The sequence below is a fragment of the Nothoprocta perdicaria genome, unplaced genomic scaffold (genome assembly GCF_003342845.1).
Source record: "Nothoprocta perdicaria isolate Ctin4 unplaced genomic scaffold, notPer1 scaffold_171, whole genome shotgun sequence".
Lineage (NCBI taxonomy): Eukaryota > Metazoa > Chordata > Aves > Tinamiformes > Tinamidae > Nothoprocta > Nothoprocta perdicaria.
The window spans coordinates 437,797-450,428 of record NW_020454883.1 but is presented as its reverse complement, the minus strand read 5'-3'; the positions used below and the strand labels follow the sequence as shown (position 1 = coordinate 450,428).

Genomic DNA, 12,632 nt, shown 5'->3' with positions numbered 1-12,632 from the left:
AGGGTAAAATAGTAGCAACCATCTGTGATAGTGATGGTGACATGAATATGTTTGGGGTTTAAGAGAGATAACATAAACTAAACTAGGGATGAAGAGAAATGTGAATCAGTAGTCTTGCATTAATGCCTTCTTATACTGTCTTGATTTGTCTTTTTTATTTCTCCATGTCAGTGCAAGTTTTTTTTTTTTTTTAATATTAATTGCGTATTAATGTGATTCTGTGCCAATATGTAACTATTTGGGGTTTTTTACTTGCAGAGTCAACTGTTCGTTTTATTTCAAAATCGGCGCTTGTCGTCATGGAGACAGATGTTCTCGGTTGCACAACAAACCAACATTTAGCCAGGTTTGTTTCCCTTTTGTTTTCTTTTCTTGTGTAAGTATATTCTTACCTCTTAAGACATAAATTCCTAGATACAAGTCAATAATTACAGAGCTCCAGATTAACTAGTTAACTTACACGTACACTTTCAACCCCAGTTTATACGGGTTTTTGCTTTTTTTGGGGGTATTCCATTTACTTCTCCCAGCATTTCTAATTATCTCCTGTCACCCTTAATGGCTGCAGGAAGCGATGCTGTTGTAAGCTTGCCTGTAGTAGAGACCAACCAGTGCTAACTTTCAGGTGAGTGTGCCTTCTCAGTGATGTTTAGGCACTTAAGCCATCCCGGATTTTTTTTTTAATCACACAAATGATGGCAGCATGTTCCACCTATCTGAGGTGTGAGCTTAAGTCTTTTCTGCATATAAAAGGAGAAAATTATTCAACAAGAGCAACTTCTCTGTCATTGACTTTGCTCTCCGACCCAGGCTCTTAAGTTTGGAGAGTAACTTGCACACTTCCTTTGAATGTGAAAGAATAATTTCTTGAAAATAACCTGCTTGGTTGCTGAGGGTATATCAGCAGACTTTACAGGTTATGTCATCTTTGACTAAATTAATATTATCACTGACATAGAGATTGACTGCACTTAAAAAAAAAAAGCAGCAGTGCAGTGATTGATAGCTTTTTTTTATTATGACATGCACAGTTTYCAGAAAACTTCTTTTACATTCCTGGGGAATTGTACACTTTGCCTTTTTCTGTCACTGCTGATTATCAAGGCATGCAGGTAAATAGATTTCTTTGGGATTATTGTGCATGAGCATCAGTGCCTGTGAAAGTCATTGCACTGTTAGAAGTTTTACTACAAGTAGAACTTAGACAGCAGTAGAGTCCTCTGCAAGTTGGCTTTAACTGATGCAGAGAATTGACTGTTTTTCTTGGAACGGTCCATTTGGGGAGGGTCAGTGAGGCAAGTGCTGCCCACATCATAGGAGACTAGAGTGGTAGGGCTGCTGAAATTAAGTCTGCTCATGAGTGAGCAGGGGGAGTTCAGGAGGGAGGGAGTATCTAGAGGGACCGTTGCTGATGCTTCATCTACACAAATAATTTTCCCAGTTTAAAGAACTTATTAACAGTTAATTTAAGTCTTCTATATCAAGAGGAGTGTTGCCCACTTTAAAAACTACTTCATAGTGCTAGTGTGTACAAACAGCATGCTGAAATAGAATTGGTTGTTTAGAGACTTAAGTGCAGGTCATTGACTGCTGGAAAACATGTTTTCAATTTAAACAACTTCCACAGTAGCCATTGTAATATATATTTTTTAAGAACTCTTTTTTTTTTTTTTTTTTTTTTTTTGAAGAAGAAGAAGAAGAAGAAAAAGGAATACAATAACATGCCTGCCATGGCTATTAAACATGTCCCTTAGTGCCTCATCTACACGTTTCTTGAGCGCTGCCAGGGCCAATGACTCCAGCACTTACCTGGGCAGCCTGTTCTAGTGTTTCCCAGTCTTTCCTAGGGATGCCTGGGATCACAGGGGCCCTGCACTTGGCAGGCATGCTGGGTTGTTCTGTCTCTAGCAGACCTGATAGTTGTACAGAATTCATTACAGAAATCTTTATCTGTATGCAGGTTGGTAATCAGCTGTGATAGAAGAACAGACATCTTATTAATGAGAAGTTAACTGCTGCAATATTTTTATCTTGTGTTGCTATTGCTGGTGCAGCTATTTTATTGAAGTGCTGTGTTAGGAAAGGTCATGCAATCCAGAGTGATCAAATTACCACCAATCAGCAGAAACACTGTAACTGTATGCATGTTTCTGTCCCTCTCCAACTGTAGGCTAAAATATGTTATTTTAAACCAGGGCCACAGAAACACAATAGCTTTCATTAGTATGCCCATACCCGTAATAAAACAAGTATGTGATTCAAATGTGATACTACAGTTTCTTTACATGTTAAGTGGGCAGCATATGTAGGTTTGACATTGCTGGTCCTGTGACTTTCAGCTCTGAATTCTTAATGTGACTAATAATACTGTGTAAGTTAAGCTTACTTGTTTGGGGATTGCAATTTGTACAAACTAACATTGAGCTTATGTTTAAGTAATCAATCTCAATTTTTGAGCTGCTTACAGTGATATGGACGTTTGGAATTTTTTGTAATATTAGTTTACTAACTAAAACATGGTTTGTTTTTTCAGACAACTTGATTTTAAGAAGAACGGTACAAATGTAAGGTTTCAAGTCTGCCTGGGCTAATTCTTCAAGTAAAAAGCAGAAGGGCTAAAAGGATATTGTCCTTATTTGAAGGATCGGAAACATGTGAACCTATGATGCTATTATATTATTTAAACAGAAATTCCACCAAGAAATGTCTGATGCACAAAATGAGACGTAGCCGTTGCCCCCCAAACCTTATTGCTTGGTGTAACATTTTAGAGTCTGTGGCATTATGTATTATACGCTGTGCACGTAACTCTTTTTTTTTTTCCCCCAGATGTAGAAAAGAATCTGACCTTAAAATTAAGATAAAACTAGGCATATGCATAATAGTTCGATGTTTTAGGGTACTGTGCCTCAATTCCCATTTTGAGGGTAGCTTCTGCGACAAATGCAGCTCTTTCTTGGTGGTTAATTTAAAACTGTTTTCATAATATGATGGTCTGGATGCAATTTTGGAAGATACTCTGCAAATGCAAAAGGAAATCTTGAGAATAAAATATTACCTATAGCTTTTTGCAAACAAGTTGTCTCTTTGCAATTGTCTATTATATGCACAGCAGCCAGTAGAATTCCCCTTTTTATTTTTTTTCCCCGCAGACCATCTTGATTCAAAACATCTATCGTAACCCCCAAAACAGTGCACAGACGGCTGACGGCTCACACTGTAAGTCCCACAGTTGGAGAAATTTTTTTAAAGAATGGTGTTAAAGAGCCCACTCCTAATTATGAGAAAATAATGTTGGCTTCTGAGCTGCTGACATAAAGCTGTTGCAAACAGGACAAGTGACGGAACTCTTCTTGCGCATAGATCAAGAACTTGGGAAATGTAGGCAATTCAGCACACAGAAAGTGGCTTCCTAAGTTGGATTCGATTCTCTCTTATTGTACAGCCTTAAGCTCAGTTGCTTAGTGAGTGCTTCTGCACTCTTCTCACACAGCTAAACTGCAGACATTTCTCAAATTCTTGATGTAACCAAAAGAAATAGGTATATTTGTGATGTACGGTAAGTTTCCCAAACTGTGGATTTTCTTTTATCTTAACTCTTCCAGGGAAATGGAGATTTCATGTTATGCTCCGATTATTGTATTATTTTTTTCCCCTCTTTCCTAGGGTTTTGCTACTAAGAAACCATTCAGTAAAACCAAATTCAAACAAATTATTATGCTTACCACTTGAATATCACCTTTGGGTGTCATCTAATACCTTTCTGCCTGAAATCATCTGAAACTCCTTAATAGCAATAGTTGTGAGTAAAATAACTGTAAAAATACAATAATGGGGTATCATGAGATCTCTATTACTTTATAGCGTTAGGCTGATTCAGAAAGGTCACCAGATAAGTAAAAGTTCTCCTTCTTGGGAGAGAATAACCACCTCTTTTTCAGCACAGACTCGTCTAAAGCGACCCTAAAGGAAACCAGTTTCTTGTTAAAAATTATTTTCCATAATATAAAGTTGTTGCGTTTTGTATTTCAGACCATTGCCCTCTTGAACATTTACCGTAACCCTCAAAACTCTTCCCAGTCTGCTGACGGTTTGCGCTGTAAGTTCATACAAGTTCCTTCACTGGTTCCCTGGGCTTGATTGTCAGAGCTCAGTGTCGACTTAAGCTGGTCTACCATTTTAGTTTAACAGATCAAACTGACCACATTTCATTAAATGTATTGGAAAAAAAACCTTTTTGTCCTCCTTACCTTCTTCCCTACTCCCACAGATTTGAGGGGAATCTGGAAACCACCTGCTCATTCAAAAAGGGTTGAAATTGTACTTCCCTTGTAAAGCAGTCTTGAGGTACTGCTTTGCTCCCTCCCTTTTCCCTGCCAGTTACCTGCATCCTAGGAATGCTTTTCTATATGTTTTATGCTGTCCATTAGGCTTCACTGTCTAAAGAACAGGACAATGACTTATTGACTTGGTCCAGAACATATTTCCTGCTCTGTAAATGTTAAGAGAGCTTGAATTTAAAACTTTTTAGACTTCATGCAGAAGTATGCCCAAGGTTATTGTAACTTCCGTGTAGAGTCTACATTGAAAGGACACACTTGACTGACAAAYGCTTCCCTCTTGGCAGCTGTCCTTCTCTATAGGTGCATATTTAAAATTCCTTCTGTGCTTTGAAAACTCAAATTCCAGAGCAATGCTGCATATATATGTGTATATATATACACGCACGCATATATATGTAGAAAAAAAGATGTCTTTATGTTTAAGGAGGGAAAGTCATTGGGGTGTGGTCATAATTTAATGACTCTTTGTGAGGTAGGAATGAGCAAAAGAAAACACATATATTCTATGACCACATATATTCTATGACCAAGATTGATCTGCGATTTGTCCTTGTGAATCATCAGTATTAGAATAAGATGCAAAACACTTTAGAACCAAAAAGGATCAATGTTATTTTCTAACTAATATTTCTTGTTGAAGTGAACATTGACTGYGTGGTAATAAAGCTTTGTTTGGCTATTCCTTTTTCTGACTGTTGGATTACAGACTAGTTCAGATTAGTTACCAGCATTTARTTAAATTTACTTTGTGAAATTAGTAACTAACTTAACTGATTTTCTGTCATTTATTTAGCAATAATAATAATAATAATACCCCAATTAAGTAGCTTAAGGTTTTTATGGCATATAATTATGTGAGATGCATAATGAATTTAGTACATTTGTCTAGACACTTAAACAGTTTTCTTGACCTGCAGACCTTTTTGTTACAGCTACTTAGCTGTTAATGCTGTTTTGCTATATCAAAAGCATTTAGCTGCACATATTGGAAATACCCCTACGATCTCAATGCGCTGGTAACTAATTTGCACAGAGTTACAGCAGTTTGGTCTGTGAAGCTGTTTAGATTGTACAGCTGCGAGAGTCTTAACTTAAACAGATCCTCTAGTGTTCTCAGTACTGGTGTTAAACTTTAGTTTGTCTTGACAAGCGGGTAATTATTGAACAGAGCCTGACTGTACCTGGYGTGGTAGAGTTGGAGCTCTGTGATCAGTAGGTTCGCTAAAACTCCCTGTTCCCTGTTTTTTCAATTTGTGTCCCTCCTGAARTACTGCATGTATTTTAAATGGATAACTTGGGTAGCTATTTAATGCTTTTTGTCRTTGTTGTTGCTTAACTGTCTTCCTTTTTATTGCCGTCGTAGAGGATTGACCTTAGCTTTGAACATTAATAGTATTCCTGACTATTTTAATTAGTACTTGGGCTTCTSAAGGTTCAGATACCAGTAGCCCTGGATTACCAGTGTTTGCAAAGCCTGTGCATATGTATGCTTCCCACTTTAGAAGGACATTCAACTAGCCATTAACCAATTGTTGTTTATCCTCTCTTAGATTGACAGTGAAATCTCCTTACAAATTGTTAGCCCGTTTCCATTTGGCAGGAATTAATTACTCCCTGGGTTGCTCACCCTATCTGAGACCTATTTAAGCAAACACACAAATAAATCCTTAGGTGTTAGTAAGCTATCATCACTGGTGTTGGCACAACCTTGGGAATATTGTTAAGTTTTAAACTGTCCAGAAATAGTTGGTCAATGTTTACTGTTTCCTGAATTTGCTTTATAACCACTGGGAAGTGGTGGGGAACAAGAAAGCTTGTAAAAGCAACATGTTTCAAATCCAGAAACATTGTCAGCCTAAACTATATAACAAATTCCCCTTAGCCACCTCCAAGAGGTGAGCAGGGTGGAAGAAGAGTAATTATAGTTCCAGAGTGTGTGGCTGCTAATGCAAGAGTCTTTGAACAAAAGCAGATAGTTCATAAAGGTGCAGTTTGTTCTGGTAGCCAGGAAGGACTGAGCCCAAAGCATCAGCTCTTTGTTTTGTTTTGTTTTTCACAGCAGCCTGAAGTGAATAAACTTAGCTTAGCTGGCCGGTTTCTTGTCGTTTGCATTTTGGCAGCTGAAGCAGCAGAGTTTGTATTTTAAAAGCTAGGCTGTTTTTCTAGCCTAAAATGCAAAGTTCATTTTTTAAACTGCTCTGCTTGATCTTAATAAAGCCACTTAACTGCTAAAGATAATACATTAAGCTCTAATGAATACAGCTTAATGTACATTAAAACACAGTAGAATGGAAAAAAAAAATGAAGCTGATTTCTGTAATCTCAAAGCTTTGAAAACTCGGCCAAAGTTATTTTGTTTTTTCTATAGCAGCAGGCAAGCAGCACGCAATTTTGGAGTCCAGCTTGGAGCATGAAAGTAATTTTAACACAGCCATATGGCTGGCTTCTCTTGCACTAAAAGCTGATATGCAGGACTGTAGGAAAATACAGTGATGCTCAAATGAAAAAAATGCTCTCTGTAGTAAAGCATTCTGTTCTTGGAGAGCACCAAGAAAACCATGTCGTTTTAATAACTAATCCAAAGAAATTATTTAAAATTCTTGAGTTGTGTTAAATTATGAACTCTTAAGATTTAGTCATATGTGCTAGAGAGGTGGACATCCCTCTCTAAAATGACCCTCTGCCTTTAGGAAGAGAAATACTAAATTGTAATTATTCTTTAAAGCGTGCCAATCTGATGAAGCACTTGCCTTCTGTTTAGGTAAAATCATTGGCTAGATAGAGGCTAAGCTGGTACCTTAGGTTTAAGTGATATTTAAACATAATTCCCATTCCCAACTTCGTAATATGTAGCGTATTAGTTTGGTTCTGATTAGAGCTTGTCTTAATTCGACCATGTTTTGAGATATTACTGGAGATATTTGAGATATTACTGGAGACTAAAGCTGCTGACAGATACTTACTTTTAATATTCCTGTTAGTTAGCAACTTGCTATATGGTGTCTTTTATGCTCCAGGTGGCCTCTCTAGATTATATTTTGTAGTAAAATTAGAGTTTCTTCTTCCCTAATTATTCTAATCAGTGTGACTCTTTGATTCTTGCAGGTGCTGTGAGCGATGTCGAGATGCAGGAACATTATGATGAATTTTTTGAGGTACGTCAAAGAGTTAATGTTTGAAATGCATTMAAATGTTCAGGAGATTGTGGAAGCAGTGTAGTTGGATGGATTCACTGCATATCACAGATGTATCCAGAATAGTGTACCATTTTCCTGGGTGTTCATATAAAATTTCCACCTTTCAATGCTAAATATTTTGTGTTGTAACCTTTGGGTCGTTTGGCATTAACTTTACTGTGCATACTAGCCCTTTTTTTTTTTTTTTTTTTAATTTAAAAAAACAGCAACTTGAGCTGTGTAGCATTTTGATTCCAAAATCCCCCTTTCTTCTGTAAACTTAAAATAGACTTTTTTCATTCCTTGTACAGAAATGAATATAAGGAAAGTTGTAGCAGCAGGCCTTATTTAGTGTTTTCAGTGCATCTTGTGTGTTTCCTAAATATGGCATTTTTTAATGTTTATATAGCTATTTGTTGTATCCTGTTAGCATTGTACAAGCTCTTGCCTTTTGGMTGGATGTGGCACTGCTCCAGCAAGTACTAAACCACAAATACAAAAAGTGTTTTAAGTGTTAAAGYCCTGCTTTGGTGTTCAACAGCAGTTAAATGCATTGAGCCTGTGCTTTTAGCTAATGTACCTGACATTTGCAACTGTTTGCTTTGTGTTTAGGAGGTCTTCACGGAAATGGAAGAAAAATACGGTGAAGTTGAGGAGATGAATGTTTGTGATAACCTTGGAGATCATCTAGTTGGAAATGTATACGTAAAGGTAGGATACAAAAATATGAAATCRCAGTATGTTATAAATAGAGATGTCTCTTTAAGGATTTAAACTTCTCTCAACTTCGTAATATAAACTAGAAAAATCCAAAATCTAAAAGGAATTTTAAAACTTTTAAGAATTGATAAGAAACTTTGTGTCATTTAATGAAGATTAAGCAATTTCATTGCATGGTTAAAAAGGCAGTCACCACTGAACTGTTTAGTTTACCCAGACTGATTTTAGATATTTCTTTCAATACCGTTTAAGCACTTGAGTGCTGAGCAGAAGTTAATTTTCAACATTTTGCATTTCTCTTCTAAATTTCCAGTTAAACAAAATGTCTTGTAAGTTATTTCCACCAGTAGGTGGGTGGTTTTACGGTACAGAACTGGATCAATTACTTTCAGCTTTTAACAGTCGTTGGTATCAGTTTTAAATAACCAGTCCTGACCTCTCGCTTAGGGAGATTKCCTAATGTGTCTATTTAAGGAGTTTCTGTTTGGATATATTTATTGTACATTCCKTTAATTGGAATTACATTGAGGCCTAAAATTCTTGGCTCTATAGGCGATATTGATCGGAAGTAAAAGCTGGGTTTGCAAATGCCAAACTTGAATCCTCTAAGCTTAAACTTTATTTTAAAGCGGGATCGATTTTTCATAACTCCTTTGTATTCTGYATGAATGAGAGCTTCAGTTCTCCTTCAGAGGTCTCATTAATGCCTGAAAAACTTGCATTAATTTGCATTTAGAGCAAATTAGTATGTTGGAAAGTACTGTAAACATTGTTTCTTGTTTAAAGTTTTATTAGGAAGACATAATATTCCCAAATCCTCAAATGCAAACTGTAAAACTTAAGAGAAAAACTAAACTTAGAAAAATACCAGTGTTGTGATTGACTCTGAAACCCAATTAAAAAAAAAAAAAAAAGCTAATTATCTTTACCCTTAATTTCATGAATTTTTCCAGAGCTACTCTGAAGTAGCTCCTAGTTTGATGACTAGCTGAAAGCCATAGGTATCCCAGTCAATTTTCTAGGAATCATTTGTCTACCTCGGTTGCTTCTCTGTAACATAAGAAAAACCTTGATTTTATTTTTAGTTTCGCCGTGAAGAAGATGCAGAAAAGGCTGTGATTGACCTGAACAATCGCTGGTTTAATGGGCAGCCCATTCATGCTGAGCTCTCGCCTGTGACTGACTTCAGAGAGGCTTGTTGCCGTCAATATGAAATGGGGTAAAAAGCGGTTCCCTGTCTGCCTATGATAGAAGGCTTGCACAAAAAAGGTGGTTGCTTAAATTTGGGCTTTGTTATGTATGTTATGGGTAAGGAAAAAACACATTCAGATAGCAGTAATATTGGGAACCTACYGCCAGCCTGTTGAATTTTCCAATCTTTTAAGACTTTGCAGTGCTAGTGAGTTATTTCGCGTAAATAACACTTTGATTTAATTCTTTTTAGTGTTAGAGTTGAGGAACTTGTAGGTGGCTAGATGACCACTAAGGCTTAGGGCAAACGCATACAGTGTRGGGCAAGGATTCTAACTGTTTCTCAAATCCTCTTTCAGGGAGTGTACACGAGGAGGTTTCTGCAACTTTATGCATTTGAAGCCAATTTCTCGAGAATTAAGACGCGAGTTGTATGGGCGTCGTCGTAAAAAGTGAGTTGACTTTTGAGCACAACATTCTGAAGGGAAAACTTGAAAAGGTTTTGCATTCCTTTTTGTCCAGTGGGGTCCTGGTAGATGTGCAGGTGAAAGGCCTCAAGTGAAGTTAGCAAGTGGCCAAAAAGGCCTCAAGTGAAGTTAGCAAGGGGCCAACTTAGAGCAAAGGAATAGTCTTCACAGAACAATGTAAGTAACAGTGCTTCTTACTAAGAAGTGCTGTGGAAGCTGAAGACTGACCTTTATTTAAGAGAAGACTCGGTACAAGGAAAAGAATATCTGGAAGGAAGCTCATCTGGTTCAGATACCCTAATTACAGACTSTTACAGGCTGACAGATTACTCAGAAGTCTCACTTCGTGCCCCTTCCCAGCTTATCCTATTCTGTACTTGCTTGCTCCTGGTTTCTGTTGGAAGCAAGTACATGGCTTTTGGGGCATTTTGTCAGAATCAGGGCAGTCATTTAGCATCAAGTACGATCAGTTGTATCTATAGAAACATTCAGGATTTTTTTACACCTTTTTTTTTTTAAACTTTTTCCTTTAGTTTCAACAGTTAATGACTAGTTCTTTCTTATTTGTAACGGGAGTTCACTTCTTGAGTACGTTTTATTGACACTAGCCTTACAAAATGACACTCATAGATAGGAAAGCTTGACAAGGTAAAGCRATAGTAATTTCACTTAATGACAAAAAAAGCGTGCAATGAATAAAAAATACTGTTTGTATTAAATTACATATGCTAAATTTTATATTTGTCAGGATACCTTAGCTATCTCACAGAAAAGTTTGTACCAGTGMTGTTACTGTGACACTTCTTTTGTGGATGAGGAGTTCTGAGGTCGATGCAGTCTCCTTGCTTTTAGGGAACTTGAGATATYTAAGATAGTTATGTAGACTTGTTGAGCTTCCTTGATATGTAGTGCAGCTTTGGATGTTTCCCTCTTTCCCCTTCCAATCACAGAAGGAGCCTAGGAATATGAGAAAGCTTTTCTTACCAGTGTTTCTAGTTGGCCAAATACTGGCCTTTTCACAGAGAYTCATTGGCAAGGCTGTGAATATTTTTCGGTGTTCTGGATCTGAAAGGACAAATTTAACTGTGGAAAAGGCAGATGGCATTGCTTGGGCACAAGTATTTGACTAAGTACTTTCCTAAAATATCCTGATTGATATTAATTCAATTTTAAATGTAAGCTTGTAAGATGTKTGACTTTTTTGAAAAGAGAAAACACACTCTTGTTTTGCTTTATGTTTACTTTGAGGAATCCTGATCTCTCAAGAGTCAGGAAAGCACTAGGACGTTGCCTCTTTTTGCAGGATAGATCAGATTTGGACATAATTGTTTTACCTGTAGCCCAGTTCCGTCAGTGGTAAAACAAATAGTTGTCCTCCCTCTAATTTTCCTTATTGGCCCTATTTAAATTCTTTATGAAACTAAAATTGTCACATGGGAGCAATAAGACTTGATGGGGAGGGGAATCCTTGAGTCAGTGAGGTTTACAAGTAGAGTATCTAATTTAGAATGACCTATGCAGTTCTACACAAAATGAGATACTCGGATTTCAGTTAGGAAAAGGGAGGGTACACTAAAACTTCTGAATAATGGGCTAATGGAACAGTTCTGGACAGTTCATTGGCACTCAAGTTGTGTGTCTGTGTCATGGTGAAATTTGCCATGCTCCTCTTGGCCACATCCCAAAAACATCTCAATGCAGAGCAATATTGTGCACACTTAGACTGTCAGAAGTTCACACAAACACAAATGCCAAGTTCTGCTGTATTTCTACAGCTATTTAAAAGTATACTGTGGGCTGGTTAGTGATGCATCATGAATGGTTTTGAGCTTTGTGCCTGATTTGTTGAAAGTCATGATCCCCAGATGCAGGGAGGATTACTTGCGAATGCTGATGCCTTCTGGAAGTAAAAAAAGTCCAGGGAAAACTTGTATTTTGACTGCTGGTGGATGCAGGGGGAGTGGGTTGCAAACAGCTGTGGGCTGTGCATAGATAGGGCTGTAAGGGCAGGTGTCCCCTTCCCTTGCTGCCTCAGCAAGAAGCTGTGCAACACTGCATTYAGTTCCTCCGTGTGCTTTGCTTTGAACATCCATTCTAAGGAGAGACCAGCGCTGCACAATTGTGTCTTTTCATGGTGTGGATTGACTCCTCAATATTAAATTTGCTCCGTGTGTAAATATATGGTTTTAACCCCGCCGGTTTATCTATCTATCCTTTAAATCCCCCACCAGGCCCCTTCTTCCCTATTGCTCACCTGCTTGACTATTCCGTTGCGTAGCCTGCAAGCTAACGGCCTATGGTGAAACAATAAAATGTTCCCGCTCTCTTTCAAGGCATAGATCCAGGTCGAGGTCCCGCGAACGTCGGTCTAGATCCAGAGATCGTGGTCGCGGCGGTGGTGGTGGTGGCGGAGGAGGACGCGAACGCGACAGGAGGCGGTCAAGGGACCGCGAGAGATCCGGTCGATTCTGAGCCATGCCATTTTTACTGTATGTCTGCTAGAAAGTGTTGTAGTTTGACCAAACCAGTTCATAATGAGATTTTTTTTAAAGATGGGCTTCTGAATAAAAATTTGTAGTGATACAGTATTCTTTGTGTAACTTGTTTCTTGTGGGGGGAGTCTTTTTAATTGTCATTCTTCTATCTTGACAAATACCTGGATTAACTATGCCTGAGGGAAAGGTGGTAAATGTATTGGAGGAGCACCATTTTGTTTTCCTTTTCTTTTTTTTTTT

General features: G+C 37.7%; 1 protein-coding gene across 6 annotated transcripts; it reads left to right on the top strand.

The window, feature by feature from the left end:
- The first annotated feature begins 258 nt into the window (after positions 1-258).
- On the top strand, positions 259-12,623 carry U2AF1 (U2 small nuclear RNA auxiliary factor 1). 6 transcript variants are annotated; one of them, XM_026036146.1, is made up of 9 exons: positions 281-346; positions 569-625; positions 3,153-3,219; positions 4,033-4,099; positions 7,449-7,498; positions 8,132-8,230; positions 9,325-9,458; positions 9,790-9,882; positions 12,231-12,623. In XM_026036146.1, exons 5-9 carry the CDS (start codon positions 7,469-7,471, stop codon positions 12,367-12,369), a joined length of 495 nt encoding a protein of 164 aa, XP_025891931.1. In that variant the 5' UTR covers positions 281-346; positions 569-625; positions 3,153-3,219; positions 4,033-4,099; positions 7,449-7,468; the 3' UTR covers positions 12,370-12,623. The 6 variants fall into 6 exon arrangements, with proteins under 6 accessions (XP_025891932.1, XP_025891933.1, XP_025891934.1 ...); XM_026036152.1 differs by lacking the exon at positions 4,033-4,099 and adding an exon at positions 2,534-2,564 and having other exon boundaries at positions 287-346; XM_026036147.1 differs by lacking the exon at positions 569-625 and having other exon boundaries at positions 259-346.
- Positions 12,624-12,632: the final 9 nt, after the last annotated feature.

Excerpts from the sequence above, each read along its gene's own strand:
- U2AF1 (XM_026036152.1), top strand. The coding sequence starts at position 300 with ATGGAGACAGATGTTCTCGGTTGCACAACAAACCAACATTTAGCCAG. Across the intron at positions 7,499-8,131 it reads ATTATGATGAATTTTTTGAG|GAGGTCTTCACGGAAATGGA; the intron begins GTACGTCAAAGA and ends CTTTGTGTTTAG. Across the intron at positions 9,459-9,789 it reads TGCCGTCAATATGAAATGGG|GGAGTGTACACGAGGAGGTT; the intron begins GTAAAAAGCGGT and ends ATCCTCTTTCAG.